This window comes from Ursus americanus, chromosome 26, assembly GCF_024610735.1.
Source record: "Ursus americanus isolate L20-20 chromosome 26, mUrsAme1.1.p, whole genome shotgun sequence".
NCBI lineage: Eukaryota > Metazoa > Chordata > Mammalia > Carnivora > Ursidae > Ursus > Ursus americanus.
The window spans coordinates 6,935,346-6,951,354 of NC_142152.1; the positions used below are offsets into that span (position 1 = coordinate 6,935,346).

The 16,009-nt window shown below is 40.2% G+C and overlaps 1 protein-coding gene across 2 annotated transcripts in view; it reads left to right on the top strand.

Annotated features, from left to right (window-relative positions):
* DAAM1 (dishevelled associated activator of morphogenesis 1) overlaps positions 1-15,379 on the top strand; it is a 162,883-nt gene extending 147,504 nt beyond the window's left edge. For both annotated transcript variants that reach the window (XM_045810547.2, XM_087855975.1), the window contains exons 21-25: positions 2,966-3,073; positions 5,045-5,105; positions 8,001-8,132; positions 11,398-11,568; positions 12,606-15,379. In XM_045810547.2, the coding sequence (XP_045666503.1) occupies positions 2,966-3,073; positions 5,045-5,105; positions 8,001-8,132; positions 11,398-11,568; positions 12,606-12,815 (682 nt within the window). In that variant the 3' untranslated portion in view covers positions 12,816-15,379. The remainder of the gene's footprint in view (positions 1-2,965; positions 3,074-5,044; positions 5,106-8,000; positions 8,133-11,397; positions 11,569-12,605) is intronic.
* The last annotated feature ends 630 nt before the right edge of the window (positions 15,380-16,009 follow it).

Here is a 16,009-nt window from a genome sequence, read left to right on the forward strand (position 1 = left end):
CTGAATCTCTGCGTAACTAGCGCCCAGGTCAAGAAACAGAAAGTGACCCGCATGCTACAGGTCTCCTCGTGACCTTTCACAGAGAACTGCGTTCCAGGGACAAGAAAAAAACCTGACAGCTGATGATAGAATGTGAAGCTTGTTGGGCTTTTAGGGTATGCCTGCCTGCCTTTATAGGTTGAAGCTAGCCGCTGTAAAAAATTATGAGGTATAAATGTGTTTTGGCTGTTGGTATTAAGCTGCTCCTTCCAAGACTCCTCAAAACGTTTCCTGGAAAGTGTGTTTTAGGTGAATGGATTCTTGTTAGAAACACCAAGAGGTGAGAAACGCTCTGGTGTCATTCACAGGTAGGATTGTTAAGTGTAACAGCACTAGTTTCCCCGGGAGCTCCGTTTCGCTAAGGTTCTTACTGGCCTCAAAGCACCTTGCACAGTTGTCTCTAAGGTGAACTTCCCTGCATCCAGATTCTTTCTAGAAATATCGGCTGTTCACCCTAATTATTCCCTCGCTACTAAGGCTTTTTACTCTATATTTTCTATAAGATTAGTGATGCATAGCATAAAGCTTATTTTTTGCATCATGTAGAGATAGATTAACAAAGGGCAGCTATGCCGTTACCACCTTATTTTTAATGTAAGCCCTTGACCTTCCAGAGTACTTTCGTATTTGGTTACATGCCGGACACAGGCCAAAGTGCTGTATCGCTATTTTCAGATGAAGAAACTGAGGCATTGTAAAGTGGCTCATTTAGCTTGCCTAACATCACAAGCAAGGTATTTGGCCTCGCAGGTATTTAACACCTGTTCTGTTGTTCTCAGCTCTACTCCAACAACAGATGGATTGTATCTGGAAGGTGTAGTAGGAAAACTGCAACATCTTACCTGCATATAAAGAGCAGTCACCTTTTTAAGGAAGTGTGTTCAGTTAGTCCTCTCTCTCTCTCTCTCTTTTCTTTGATACCTTCTGCCCCCTCATTACTGATAACCTGGCACTTACTATGTGATTATCTGCTTATTGAAGTGACCATAGAATTTAATACACAAGCCTTTTCAAAATACTAAATTAACAACATTTCTGATCTCTTTTTCTTCTTCTTCCTATATTTGGTCCTTAGAAATAGTACCAGTGTCTTATAAACCCATAGTGCCTAGCAGAGTGCCTTATTGGTAAGCAGTCACTCGGTACATGTTCGGTTGAATCTGATCAGACTGCACAAGGGTGGGTCAGTTAGCAATGTAGGGTACGTTCACCCTGCTTTAAAGACTTGTTTCCAGTAATACCAGCAGATAATCAAATGTGTGGCTGTTGTGTTGTTTTTCATTCTTCAAGAATTTATATTCAGTCAAATGAGGTGCTATTTGGATAGCCAACAAATGTGAACGTTCTGATCCAGCATGAAGTCTTTCTACACTAAGTAAAGTATATGCGGTGAATAAAATTTAGTTTCTCCAAATAACAAAGCATCTCTGTGAAAGAGTGAGGAGAAATGGCTCTACCCTTTCTTGTCATGGTTGCTGGGATGTGGCTCCCTCCCTCAGCAGGCACTTGGGCGGACACTTAGATTCTGTGAACAGCAAAATTGGAATGGAAGGATAGCAGCTCAAAATCTGTAAAGGAAATGGCCAGAATCATTAGCCACTAAAGTAATTAGCCATTACTTTATTTTGCTGAGCTAGTCTTTTCCAGTTACTTCTTGAAAGCAAGAAAAATGAAGGAAAAATCTCTTTCACACCTGGGCCAGTTGACTCAGAGGAATGGGATTGCATTGACTTCGGGGAAGATGCCGGGGTAACCAGAAGTGAAAACCATTTCATGATTATAGGAAAGGAAATTATTTGACAACTCTGCTTCGCTTTAGTTGGGGGCTGGGGGGGGGGGGGCGCTGTTGTGATTTAGCATCGTAAATTAGCAAACTGCCTACAAATTATGAACATGTCTTTGAAGAAATACATTTGCATCCTCTTGATTATGTAACTTTCAGTAGACTAGTGGTTCTTGATCCTGGCTCTTAGAATTACTGAGGAGTTTTTAAAAATACCTGTGCCTGGCCCCACCCCCATTCCAGTGAAATGAATCTCAGGTTGGCCCAGGCATCTGGGGTCCAGGTGACTGTAATGTGCATTGGAGTCAGGGACAGCAGGACCAGACTACCACAGCTTGGCCTAACAGACAGTGTTATCAGGCATCCACTTTTTCAACCCAGGTCAGTCAGGGTTCAGTCCTGTCACCACCAAAGAAGGAGCTGGGTTATACAGTTAGGAGCTGAAGTGTTGCTAAAATTAGGAAATGAATTCTTGGCTGCAAGGATGTCATAGCCGTGATGGCACAGTCCTGGTCCACTTCCAGGCCCAGCCCTAAAGCAGGGGACCTTCTAACTTTCTGACCACCCTTTGTTACAGACAGCAAAACAGATGAGTCAGAGGGGACAAAAGCTAGCAAAATAAATGAGTTGGGGGAGGGGGAAGTTATCATAGAGTTGAAAAAGCTTAAATGAGAATTATCAATAAATTCTTATTAGTGAGTCACTGCTCTGTACTTTTAGATTTGAAAAATAGCTGTCCCTTTTAGTGAATTAAGCATCCCTCAGTGCCCATCCTCCCTCCCACCCCAACCTGCTTATTGTGAGCCTTGGGGCACACCTTGTCTTTGGTAGGTATGTCCCCATTGACAAGGGTTCCAGTTCATTTCCATCATCCAGATGTTGAAGGATGCTTGTTATGAGCTAAAGTAGTAAATCTTGTCCCCTTCCCTTTTGAAGATCTATGCTTCCTTTTGTCATACAGTTATGTAAATCTCACGTAGGCTCTTCCCTACTCCCTTCTCTTGAGAATCCCTGCCTGAAACGAATCTCCAAATTTTGAAGTCCATGTAGGAATATAGAGTTCTTGCAGGTTCAGCCACTTGAATATGCAAGTCATATACAGATATTAACCATGTTTAACACTTTTTCCTTTTTTAATTGTAGGAACATCACACTTTTGCACTATCTCATAACTATTGTGGAAAATAAATACCCCAAGGTCCTCAATCTAAATGAAGAACTGAGGGACATTCCTCAAGCAGCAAAAGTAAAGTAAGTACTTACAGGGAATTGTTTTAGTTTAGGTTGTTTTTTTTTTTTTAATCACTTGGACAGTGCTTCAGCCATTGAGGTAGTTAGCTGGCATTGCATGAAGAGGGTCCTTCTGTTTGCTTTTCCCTGAATGGCATATGAAGTAAAGTTTGAATCCTATCCAAGTCACTGAAATATGTTACATGGTTTTGGATATATATGTTTTCTAGCTCCTTTGGACTATTCCTGCATGTAATTGTTAACTTCCAGGAAACCTAATTTTCTGAGTTATTAAAAGTATAACAAAGGAATGTGGTTTCACTAGTACTTTTAAAAGGTAGTTCTATTAAATACAGGTTGGAGCACCCTTAGTTAACAAGGATACATAGCCAAGCAAATACAACTTAAACGTCAGGACATTGCTAGTAATTTTCACATGTGCACACACTCTCAGAAACCAAGGCAACCTTTTAATGGAAAGCAATCTTTATGCAGATGAAGAAACTAAAAATAAAATGGAATGTTGCCAAACTTTCACCACAGACTTCACACCACTTTTCAGAGACTGAAGAACAGGCAATTTTCCTTCTTCTTCCCTCCTCCTTTTGGCCCTTTAAAAAATATATATATATATGTGTGTGTGTGTGTGTGTGTGTGTGTGTATTTAAAACTTCATCTTTTTTGCAGTGAATTTGAAAAGTATGATGAGCAGGCTTATTTTTTCCCTCTTTTCATAGAATTTGGTAGAAATGTGAGACATGAAATTAAAATGTTAAGTGAAATATTGGTGAATTTACATCTGAATTATCTGAGAGGATTATGTTACAATCTCTGATGTTTAAAAGCCATCAAACAGAAAATTTTATAGGAGAAGCCCAGGAAACTTTCTCTATACAAAGAGACAATGAAATCTAGTTGGCACAACTTTAAGAAATATAATTTCATTTGTTTGTTTGTTTTAAAGATTTTATTTATTTATTTGACAGAGGGAGAGACAGCAAGAGAGGGAACACAAGCAGGGGGAGTGAGAGAGGGAGAAGCAGGCTTCCTGCCGAGCAGGGAGCCCGATGCAGGGCTCGATCCCAGGACCCTGGGATCACGCCCTGAGCGGAAGGCAGACACTTAACGGCGGAGCCACCCAGGCGCCCCAAGAAATATCATTGTTGATTGAAATTTAAGCCATCATTGGGGTGCCCGCTAGCTCAGTCAGTAGAGCGTTCCACTCTTGGTCTTAGGGTTGAGTTTGAGCCCCACGTTGGGTGTAGAGATTACTTAAAAATAAATCCTTTAAAAAAGAAAAAAGAGTGGGGTGCCTGGGTGGCACAGTGGTTAAGCGTCTGCCTTCGGCTCAGGGCGTGATCCCGGCGTTATGGGATCGAGCCCCACATCAGGCTCCTCCACTATGAGCCTGCTTCTTCCTCTCCCACTCCCCCTGCTTGTGTTCCCTCTCTCGCTGGCTGTCTCTATCTCTGTCGAATAAATAAATAAAATCTTTAAAAAAAAAAAAAAAGTTTAAGCCATCACTTTATAATATCCACATGACGAGAACTTTAGAGAGAAGCACTGCACTCATTACGAAGAGTACAATGTGAACGTGATTGTGGATAAGACCGTTTCTTTAACTTGATCAAAGGGAGCCAAGTATGGCAAAAACACTTATTTCCATAATAATAATAATAATTTGTGTAAGTGAGATTTTTGTGAGATTGAAACATGAAGTATTTTTGTACACATGGGAGATATCTCTATCCTGCTATTTTTCAGCTATAAAGTATACCTGCTGGCTGTGGAAAACAGAAACCAACCATCATTCCATATCTAAATTTCCTAAGTTTAAAATGTTATCTTTCTGTGAGATCGGAGCATGGAAGGGAATTTTAAACATTTAAAATAAACTAGTGTGGACTTCCAAGCATGAGATCTGTAAACCCATCGTCTGTTTAATACATTTAAGTCACATGTTGGTTACTAAAATGTTACTATTTACAACAGCATGACTGAGCTGGACAAGGAAATAAGCACCCTGAGAAGTGGCCTGAAAGCAGTAGAGATGGTGAGTAGGTGTTTCTTCTGATTCCCAGTCTCTTCACTACCTCTAGTGCTGATGATGTCCAGCACGGTGGTATGCCCAGGATAAACAGTTACTGATTAAAAAATAACAAAGTAGGAAAACAACAGCAATGAAGAAGCAAAGGCAGGTTGTGTCACCCTAGTGACTCAGCTACAGGATGTCGTGGGGGTATCGTGGGAGCAGGAACTGGGGAGCCAGACCTAGGGTTGCCCCAGTTTCCTACCTGTGAGGCAGGACTCATTAAAGTGGGTTGGGTTAGGTAATCTTCAAGGATCCTCTCCGTGTCTACGTTCTATTAATAAGTGATGTTGTTTCTCGGCAGAGCAGTGGAATACCTCTGTTGTCGCAGAGCTGGTCCTTTGGGGAGTATTTACTGAATAGACATTGGGGTGTACGGTCCATTCTCAAGGCCAGGGGTGACAATGATTCAGAGTCCTTGCCCTCCAGGTGTTGCAATGGCCAGGAGCAGTCGGGTCTGCTCTTGAGAACATGTCCAGATAAGCACAGTGATTACAAAGGTGCCTTGAGGAAGGTGGGTGGATTCAGCTTCGTCCAAAGCTTGTGGAATGACTGGCATTTATTAGAGGAAGCTTCTCTTTTGCAGTACGTGAACTTTGAGCTGTGACTTAGAAGGAGGGTGGGGGTGAACTTGCGAGCATAGCAGTGGGGTTGTCCCTGGGGCAGGCCGCTGTGGAGGGATAGCTGGCCAGGCCGCTGGAGGCGGAGGAGTTGGTGGGCTTACACATGACCGCGGCAGCCGAGCCCCGCGTGGGTACCATGGGTACCGCCCAGTGCTGCCTCAAGCCAGGAGGCGGGTCAGGACGAGAGACCTGCTCAGGAGAGTGGTCCTGGCTCTGGCCTGGCACTTGACAAAGGACACTGCTCCATAGACAGCTTGGAAGGGTGACTGTCTCTTAAGTATCTTTCACATCACTTATTAGTAATGCCATGAGGACCCTCCTTCTTTTCTTTTTTTAATAGTAAAACTATGCCAGAGAAAGCAGTTGACTTCATTAAAGACATAACTCCAATAAAAGTTAAAGTCACAATGTCTAATCTTTTTCTGTTTGTTTTTAATAAACTAGGGAGCATGTAAGGCTTTTGGGCAGGGGGGAATGGGGAATGCTCTTTCAAAAGTAAAGGAGATGAGCTGAATGAAATCTTTTTCTGCCAACCCCAGTGGCCCAAGACACTGAGTGAGCAAGTAGGATGGTCCTTCTCAGATTTCAGAGGCCCAGCTGGATAAGGGCAGCTTGGTATGAGACTGGTTTTATAGCCTTCCCTGGGTTCCCATTTCCTCCCAGTGGAAGGCTTTCTCGAGACTAGCGTGGCAGTTATGACAGCCCTAAAGCCTGATAAGAGATGCTCTCACCTTTGCATCTAAGCTAGTTCAGAGCAAGGTGTGGGGAGGGGTCCTAGTGGGGAGGAAGTTTTGGGTTTGGGATCTATTAAAAGTAGTTTTGCTGAAATCTCCCCAGCACCTGGGGCATGTATACTGTAACACGCTTTTCATAGGAAAGGGGCAGCATACATGTCGAGATGTAGCACTGGGAGGAAATACTGGGAGGGAGACTTTGGCCTGTCTAAATATTCATGAATCCTAATTGTGCTTGACACAAATGGATTATATCATTCAAAGATATCAAAGACGGAATGCCGAATTCAGTCTTTGAATGAAATGAGATTATACATTAATGAAATACTTTGAAATCGCTTTTATATCTCTATACCTCGCATACATAGATGCTCACTTTCAAGGCCAAAGTACTAGAATTGTGGCAATTTATTCCAATCACAGCAACTTCCATACTTATAACTTTCCACTTCTGTCATTTCATTGACTCTCATGGTGATGTGGATATTGCCTGCTTTTTACAAGTGAAGAAACTGAGGCCCAGGCCCCTTGTCACGGATAAGAACCGAATCAGTGGTGGATGCTGAATCAGAACCCGTGGCCTGTGACTTCTCTCCTGTTTGTTAGTGCCCCTGCCAAGGCAGTTACGGAAGAAAATAGATGCCGGTTAAGTCAGTTGGTGCCCAGGGTGGCTGTTGCTGAGACAGTGGAGTCAGACAGACCTGAGTTCAAGTTCTGGCTCTATCACGTATCAGCTGCTTGGCTTTGAGCTAAGAATTTAATCCCTCTAAACCTCAATTTATGTGTCAGTACAATGAGGAAAATAATCCCTCACTCACAGAGGGTGGGATTGAGAAAGTGCATCTGGTGATGGTTGAAATTAATTACTAAAAATAGATTTGAAAAATCTGTGTGTTCGTCACCCTGGTAATAGAGAATATGGGTAATTAATAAGACACTAATACTCCTACCTGCCTGTTCCCAAAAACAAAATAGTACAGACAACAAGAAAAATGGTAGACAATTACGGTGCCAAACCCTACAGTTGAAATTCCACTGACCCAGATATCCTCAGGTAGAAAGTCAGTAGCCTTGGCCCGAGGGAAAGAAGGAAAAATCAAGGAACCAGAATTACCAGAATTCTGAGTACAGAATATCAACAGTCAACTTCCTTGCTTTCAGTCACACTCCTTTGGAATCCAATTTGCTCTCCTTACCGAACTTCTATTAATTTTATCTAAATGCTAATCTATTCACGTCCTAAAGCTAGTGTAAGAAATCATATGGTTAAAGTACTCAGATGATCCGCTAAATTGCTGTTTGCAAATATGTTGGTGCATATGGGCATGGGTCTGGCGTGGTGGACAGAAGGGCCAGGGGAGCTTGGGTATCACAAAGTGTTTCAGAGGAGCTGTTGATGTGTTTGCTACGCTGACTTACTAAATTTGAGGCATATGGAAAATTAGACAAGGTGTGTCCGCATTCGAAGGCTACCTTGACATCGTCCACTTCCTGTGTTTCAGGAGCTGGAATATCAGAAGTCTCAGCCCCCACAGCCCGGAGACAAGTTTGTGTCTGTTGTCAGCCAGTTCATCACAGTCGCCAGCTTCAGCTTCTCTGATGTGGAAGACCTTCTCGCGGAAGCTAAAGACCTGGTAGGTGTCCCCTTGAGACTGAGCGTTGTTGAACAGGGCTGAGACTGGCAGATACTCAACATATTCATATCTAGGACTGTGATCATTGAAACACACCCTTTTGTCTCACTGGTCTGTGTTGCCTTTAGGTTAACAAGACCTCAGAGCATCTGGATGGTGTAAGACCAGTAAATATTTTGCAATTTTCTCATGGTTGATATTGGATTAAAGTACTTATCTCTGGGAACCAGAAAAGAGTCGATTATGAAAACCAGAGGCAGGATAAAATGTGAGATCAGATGTAACCAAGGCCACGTGTCCTAGTACCTGTAAGTTATATGCTCTCCTGAGATAGAGACTTGGGGCAGGAAATTCCCTCTTAAAATCTCCAGCAGAACTTACTAAAGGAGATACACTTTAATTCACAGCCTCATGACAAGAGGTGTGTTTTAATAATACAGTGCTTTATATGCTTTTTGCTATTTTAAAATTTTGTTTTCCTCCAGAGGAAAAGTTTTCATTGGCTAATAACTCGGACCTTAGCTTCTCCCCCTCCCCACTATTTCCTCTTCCAAAATACATACACATTCATACACATGTGCGTGTACACATTCTCTCACTCCCCCTCTCACTGTTAATAAGTGATCTTAAGCCCCTCCCCCATCCTGTCAGGCTCCTCCACAACTGCTCATCTCTCAGTTGCCACAATAGTCTTTTGCTTTAACTTTCCTTCGATACCTGAGTGATGGATATCATTTCCCGGTAGTCATCTGTTTAGTAATAGGTATGGATGATTGTTTCTGTGTAGTGTACATGAACAACTTCTTATAGTTCAGAAGACGTCTGTATTAGGATACAGTAGCTAGTCTCAACCGTAAACCCCACTTCCAACATGATTAAATAAATGGAAAGATAATATATGGTCAGAGGACTGCTGTTAAAAGTGCAGCTTCTGCTGTCCCATGATCGATGTCAGCAACCTCCTCTGCGATAGCCCCCACCCCCAACCCATGTCTTATGTATGCCTCACCACTTTGGATGATACAGATCTGTAAAGGAAGGGACTCCCCACCCCCACCCAAACCAGGCAGCATAGAATCTACTTCCTTGAGGGCTCGAACATTTTTATAAGAATCAACCCTACAGTTAATTTTTGATGTAAAAACACACGCTTATGCACAACCTACTATTTTTTTTTTTTTATTTTAGTGTGGGAACTTTAGTCTGGGACTAGTTTTCTTCAGATTTCTAAGACTAAAATATACATGACTTCATCATCACTAGAATTCCTAGATAAAAAGATCATTCAGGATGGCTTGGAGTGCATGAACTTGAATGTTTTAGAGACTCAGTTGTAGGCCATCTAATGCCCTTTTGTTCATAGCAGAACTTTTAGAAATTAGCTTATAAAGTCATGAAGGCAAGCTAGAGCTTTGCGTGTGGCATGGGAACAATTTATTTTTCCCTAAAGAGCTCTGATTTCTAGAATATTTCCAAATAGTAAAACGTTGAGAACAACTCCTCAGTGAAGAGAGAAATGGCAAAAGAACATTTTTATTATAAATTTAAAGATACGACACGACAACAAGAAGATGTCATACGCACACACATATAACTTTGTGATTGTTTTATCTCAGAATAAATATTGAGGGGGAATTGGAGGAAGGTGGTCAAAAGGTACAAACTTCCAGTTATTTATAAGATCGATAAGTATAGGGGTTGTAATGTACAACGTGATGATCGTAGTTAACACTGCTACGTGCTACGTTTGAAAGTTATTAGGAGAGTAGACCTTTTGTGTGTATCTGTACGAGATGATGGATATTAACTAAACTTTTTGTGGTAATCATTTCACAATATACTGAAGTCAAGACATTATGCTGTACACCTTAATTTTATACAGTGCTGTATGTCCATTATATTTCAGTAAAACTAGGGGGGGAAAATAGAATAAATACTGAAAACATTTCCTATAGGGAGATAGTATTACTGACATATCAGAAAAAATATAATAAAGGCAAGTAATGCAAGAAAAAAGCAATTAGAAAGTCTTGGGCTGGGGGCACTGCACAAGCACTTCATAGTCTAAATGAAGAAAATTAAAGATCTGGAAAATGTTATGTAGTTGATTAGGCATAGGGAATGAGAATTCATTTGACTCAAGCTGGAAACACCTTCCTTAGTAGCTTAAGATGAACAGCATTAGATCCTTACAGAGGGAAGAAAAATTCTAACAAACGTTATGACTGGCATTGAACATTATTCGGAAAGTTATGATACCACTAAGACTCCTAAAAGCATGCGATCCTGAGTTATGAAGATAACTACCAGGAGAAATAAACCTAGAAGAATACAGCGTAGGGAATATAGTCAAGAATATTGTAATAACATTTGGTGACAGATGGGGACTACACTTTTCCTGGTGAGCACTGAGTACTGTATTAGAATTGTTGAATTGTTATGTGGTACACCTGAAACTAACATAACACTGTATGTTAATTATACTTCAGTTTAAAGAATTAAAATATTAAATAAACTGACATATTCACCAATCCAAAGGAAAAATAAGCTGAGGAGACTGGAAATAACTATTTTGTTACAATATACATATATTTGTATTAATTTTTTTTAATTCTCCCTTAATATTTTGCATTTTTAGCTGTTTTGAGAGGATTTGCAGTGGGAGGGGTTCTGTCTAACAAAGGCTTTGGAATAAAATTGTATTCTCGGTCATAAATTGGGGTTGCATTAATGACTCCATAGTCCATGACTGTTTTCTAACTGAGGCCCAGGAAATATCACAATACTAGCATTACTTAGGATTAGGAAAAGCAGCTAAGAAGCACTGGATCCCATTTGCTTTTGATATTAACCATATGGCACCAATAAATGATATTCAACTACTTCAAAGAAAAGTTAAAAGTACAAGTTTCCCTACCCCTGCTGAGTTTGCTATTAGTTTTATGTCTTGAGTGCTCTGCCCTATGATATTTTGCTTTCTTGTTTTTACTACTGTTTAGTTAATAAAAAGTCAGAGTAGGTAATCATTGGTGTTAAGCTGAAATGAAGTGGAAAAGAATAAATGGTTTCAAAAGTCGAGGAGTATTAAATTTTTTACTTTAGCAATGATTGATGGCCCTGTTGAGCAGCCAAAGATAAATACAGGCTCACTAAAATCCAGCAGGTTATATCTAACTCTTTGAGCCTCACTACTTCGAGAGAGACTTCTATGTGATCACAGAATTCTCTTGGAACCCTGAACTTCTTAAAACTCCCTTCTTTCCAGTTTACTAAAGCAGTGAAACACTTTGGAGAAGAGGCTGGCAAAATCCAGCCGGATGAGTTCTTCGGCATTTTTGATCAGTTTCTTCAAGCTGTGTCAGAAGCCAAACAAGAGAATGAAAACATGAGAAGGAAGAAGGAGGAGGAGGAACGCCGTGCTCGCATGGAAGCGCAGGTAGGAGAATGAGGACATAAGCCGATTCCCCCTCCTGGAAGTACCGTCTACCAGTGCTCAGCTCCTTGGTGTGAGGACAGCGCGGTGCTGTGCCGGCAGGAAGGAGGGCATCGCAGCGCTCTCTGGAAGGCTGCTCGGAGTTTAAATCAGCGCAAGTTTCTCTTGGGCAATCGGGCAGTGTGTATCCAAAGCCTGAAAAAATACATCTACCTCCTCTGATCTGGAGTTTTATTTCTTAGAAATTATTCTAAAGAAATAATCATAAATCTGCCCAAAGAGAACAACAGGCTTTATACTAGCCCTCACATGGAAAACAACCTAAATGTTTACCAACCAGGCATTAGCTTAAATGGTATAATAGCTACATAATGGAATTTTATGCAGTCCTTAAAAGTTATGTTTTCAAAGAATGTTTAATGATAAAAGAAAGCTTACAAAATTATTTCTGTGTGGTGAGGTATACCCCCAGCAGTTTCACCATGGTTATCTCTTAACAGTAGGATTAAGGATGATTTTCCCGCTTTTGTTTATATGAATTATCTAAATTTTCTATAATGTACATGTATAATTTGGCTTTTAATAATAATAGCTCATGCGTAGCAGGCTCCAGGCATCCACAGGAGATACAGGCTAAGCCTTCGATGTGAGGAGAGGGGCCCAATGAGCATTTGCTTGAGTCCCTCTATACCATCAAAGAAACCAGTATTTGGGGTCTGTTCAGTGATAACTTCCTGGTTCCGTTATAGCCATAGGAATTGCCTTGATGGCTCTAGTTTCAAGTAGAATATCATGAGGTTTACCTGGATTCTAGATGGTGAGTGTCTGATCACAAAGTAGCGGTCGTCTTTCTTCTTATTCATTGCTCTACAATGAGACCTCACATCCCAGTTCCCCCTCTGTTGGGAGGTCCGAGGGGCTGAGCAGTTGTTTGATGCGCACGGGTTGATGTGACTGGAGTAGTCTTTCAAGGACTTCATCTCCACTGAAAACAAAACAACACGGTGACACTTCTGTAAGAGGTTGCTTTCTATTTGCAGCTCAAAGAACAACGTGAAAGGGAACGTAAAATGAGGAAAGCAAAAGAGAATAGTGAAGAGGGTGGAGAGTTCGATGACCTGGTTTCAGCTCTACGCTCAGGAGAAGTCTTTGACAAAGACCTTTCTAAACTGAAACGGAATCGCAAGCGTATTACCAACCAGATGACGGACAGCAGCCGAGAGAGACCAGTCACAAAACTTAATTTCTAATTTTCCTTGGATACTTTTTTAGAAAGCTCGTTAGCGGCCCTTTGAAGTGACTAGAACTTTTCATTACACTGCCTTGCAATCCAAACAGTGGCAATTTCTTCCTTCATCTGTGAGTGAGTGTGTGAATGTGTGTGTATGTAAATGTACATGTACATATATATTAAAAAAATGTATATAGAAGTCTGAGTGTTGTCTGGAGACCTATACGTATGGTTAAAAAAAAAAATCTATGTTAACGTATTTGCTCAGAAGCCCTTTGTGTATGCATTCGTACTGAGTATGGCTCATTTTCCCCCCCGAACACCACGGCTGTTCAGAAGCACAATACTATCTCCTGAAAGAGATGACAGAGACATTCCCTAGCGTTGAAAGGAAAAACAAAAGCAAAAAAAAAAAAAAAAAAAGGCTTGAGAAATATTTTATGGTTTCCAAGCTTGTTATACTTTGAAATTATTTTCATTGGTGAAACTGGTGTTGGAAAAATATCGACTTAAAATGGTTTTTGATAGTTGACAATGTGATGCTGGTGTGTTGCATCAGTAATTGCTAGGACCAGCTTAGAATTTCCGACATTGGTGTGGGGGTGCAGTCTGTAAATGTTTATTGACAACATCTTGCACACAATCCGAATTATGTAGAATGTCAGACTTTTTTTTACATATTTAAAACTTGGGCATCAACTTTTTCCCCCTAATTTCATCGAGTTCTCTGCCAAGCGCTCTTGAAGATTTCTTTACATTGCTTTTGAAAAGAACACTATTTATCTAAATGCAATTCATGCTCTTGTTAAAGAACAAGATTGCCAGAATGTGCTTGTTGTTCTAACAATATAGATATATAAACTTTAAAAATAAAATTTCCTACCCAAGACCTAAAAGGAAGAATTCTCTAAAGGGATAAAAATTATTTAAATTTTTTTTATGGGGTGCCTTTTTTTTTCTTTTCTTTCTTTCTTTCTTTCTTTCTTTCTTTCTTTCTTTCTTTCTTTTTTTTTTTTTTTTTCCTATTTTGTAGGACAAGCTGCATCTTCTGTCAATATGGGTCTGGACTAAAGGACACTTAGTGAATGCACAAAATATCAACACCACCAACAGAGATGCCAAGATCTATTTATCTCTAAGTATGTTTGAAGTGGTTTGTTGTTTATATGTTGTCATTTTAAATTGTGTGTCAGTAAAGCTACCTGTAAAATTTCAGTCCAAAAGATAAAGCTCTCAGGGAGAAATGAATAAAAACAATGAACATTAGAAAATAAACTATAGATGCTTACCATTAACCTACCAACTCTTAATATCCTTAAATTATATATAAAGAGGACTGTTACTTTTTTTTTTTTTTTTTTTGGCTTTGCTTTATTTATTTGTAGTGGGGGAGGGGGGCTAAGATTCTCTCTTTTCTTTCTAACCATCCTGTTGCGGTTGGGTTTCCTGTGGAGAGAGCAGTTTGTCCTGTTGCACTAGAACATTATTTACTCACTAAATTGAGTTTTTCAGTCAATTAACAAATATTTATTAAACACCTACTATGTGCCAGGCTTAGTAGGGCTACAATCATAAGCAAGACAAAGTCCCTGCCCCCAAGGAGCTTATGTTCTAATGGGGATAAAGGGGCGAATAGAATACCAATATGCGCTGTACAGGAATCATGCTATTTAAAAATGATGTGTATAAACTATAATGCTTAGTGCAGATGGCAAGGTCTCTGCACTATGTGAAAGCTGTGAAATATACTCTAAGAGTTGTCAAGAGCAGTGGTTTTACTTTTTTTCCCCCTCATTGCAAACTTAGAGACTTTCTACCCATTTTATGGAAGTAACTGACTCTAGCAGATAAGACGGTCATAAATTCACAGCAGAGGTTGTGCTCCCCAGCCCCTAGTAACCAAGGTCTGCGAATCCATCGGGTTAAAGGTGCAGACAGAGACTTTGCTCCAAAAGGCTTGGAGATGAGGAATGGGAGATGATGATGGATGTGTCTATTCCTTAACAAAAGTGCCTCTATCTTCTTTTCTATTTATAGCAAGAGAAATTTGGTTTGGCTCAATTTTGGAACTGTATTTTGCAAATGGCTTTGTTTTACAGTTTAAGGAATGGACAAGTGGATGGAGTGTCACATAGAGGAGCAAGCCCGTGTAGCGTGTCCCTCTTGCCCTTTGTAATCATCCTCATTTTGATACGGCCATCCTGGTAGGCCTCCTTTACCATTTCCATTTTTGGTTTCTTTCCCCAAAAGCTTTGTGCAGGTAATTCCATGTGCCATTGTTGAAAAAAAAAAAAAATCTACTTTTTAGATTGGTGCTGGTGTAAGTAGCCACTTTTCTCTCTTGGGTGTGTATTTTAAAGGTTTTTGTTTGTTTTTTTAAATTAATGCCAAAAAGAAAGCATTATAATTTGTAAACTTAATGATATGTCTTGTATCTTACTAGCTTAGTAGTTGGAACTTCTTAGTCTTTAGGTGCAAGACTGTTGTTATAGTACCAAGAAAAAAAATGTCGTATGTGTTATTGAGATCGTACATTTTTTTAAAAAAGCAATATGCAATAAAGAGATGAATTCATTGGGTGTATGTATATGTTTTCTGTGAGTTATTAAAACAGCGTTATGAAACGCCTCTGTACTTTGCACTGCTAAATATTGCCAGTTGTTTACTAAGTCAAGAACACGTACATATTTTTGAGCTTGTACATACTGGACCCAGAATAGTACAGTTTTTTGCTTTGGTAGCATTCAGTGTGTTCACAGACTACGATATGCTACCTCTTTCTGTCTCTTTGCTGTAACCTCTTTGTGTGACTCCATAAAGTTATAGTGTCTCAGTGTGACTACTGCTGAAATTATTCAACTGGTGGTAGAGAAAAGAATGTCTGGTCTCGAGAATCAAAATCTTTTTCATTTTGAAGCATTTCCTTTTTTAAAATTAATTTATGATATAGGTCAATAGGAGAAGTATCACCTGTACAGAACAAGGGATGTGTCTTATATCCTCCGAAAATTGGGGCTTTTTCTTGGCCCCACATTGCTTCGGCTGCCTGGCCATCCTCAACCCAATTTGAAGTCAGGCTGAAAACCAACTGTCCTGTGGTTGATAGAGGACCTAAGCACTTCTGATCTTTGGAATGGACTCATGATGCTCTTAAAATTGTCAGTCATCTTGTATGTCATCTAGTCCGTGGGTAACTGCATGCTATCCAAAGAC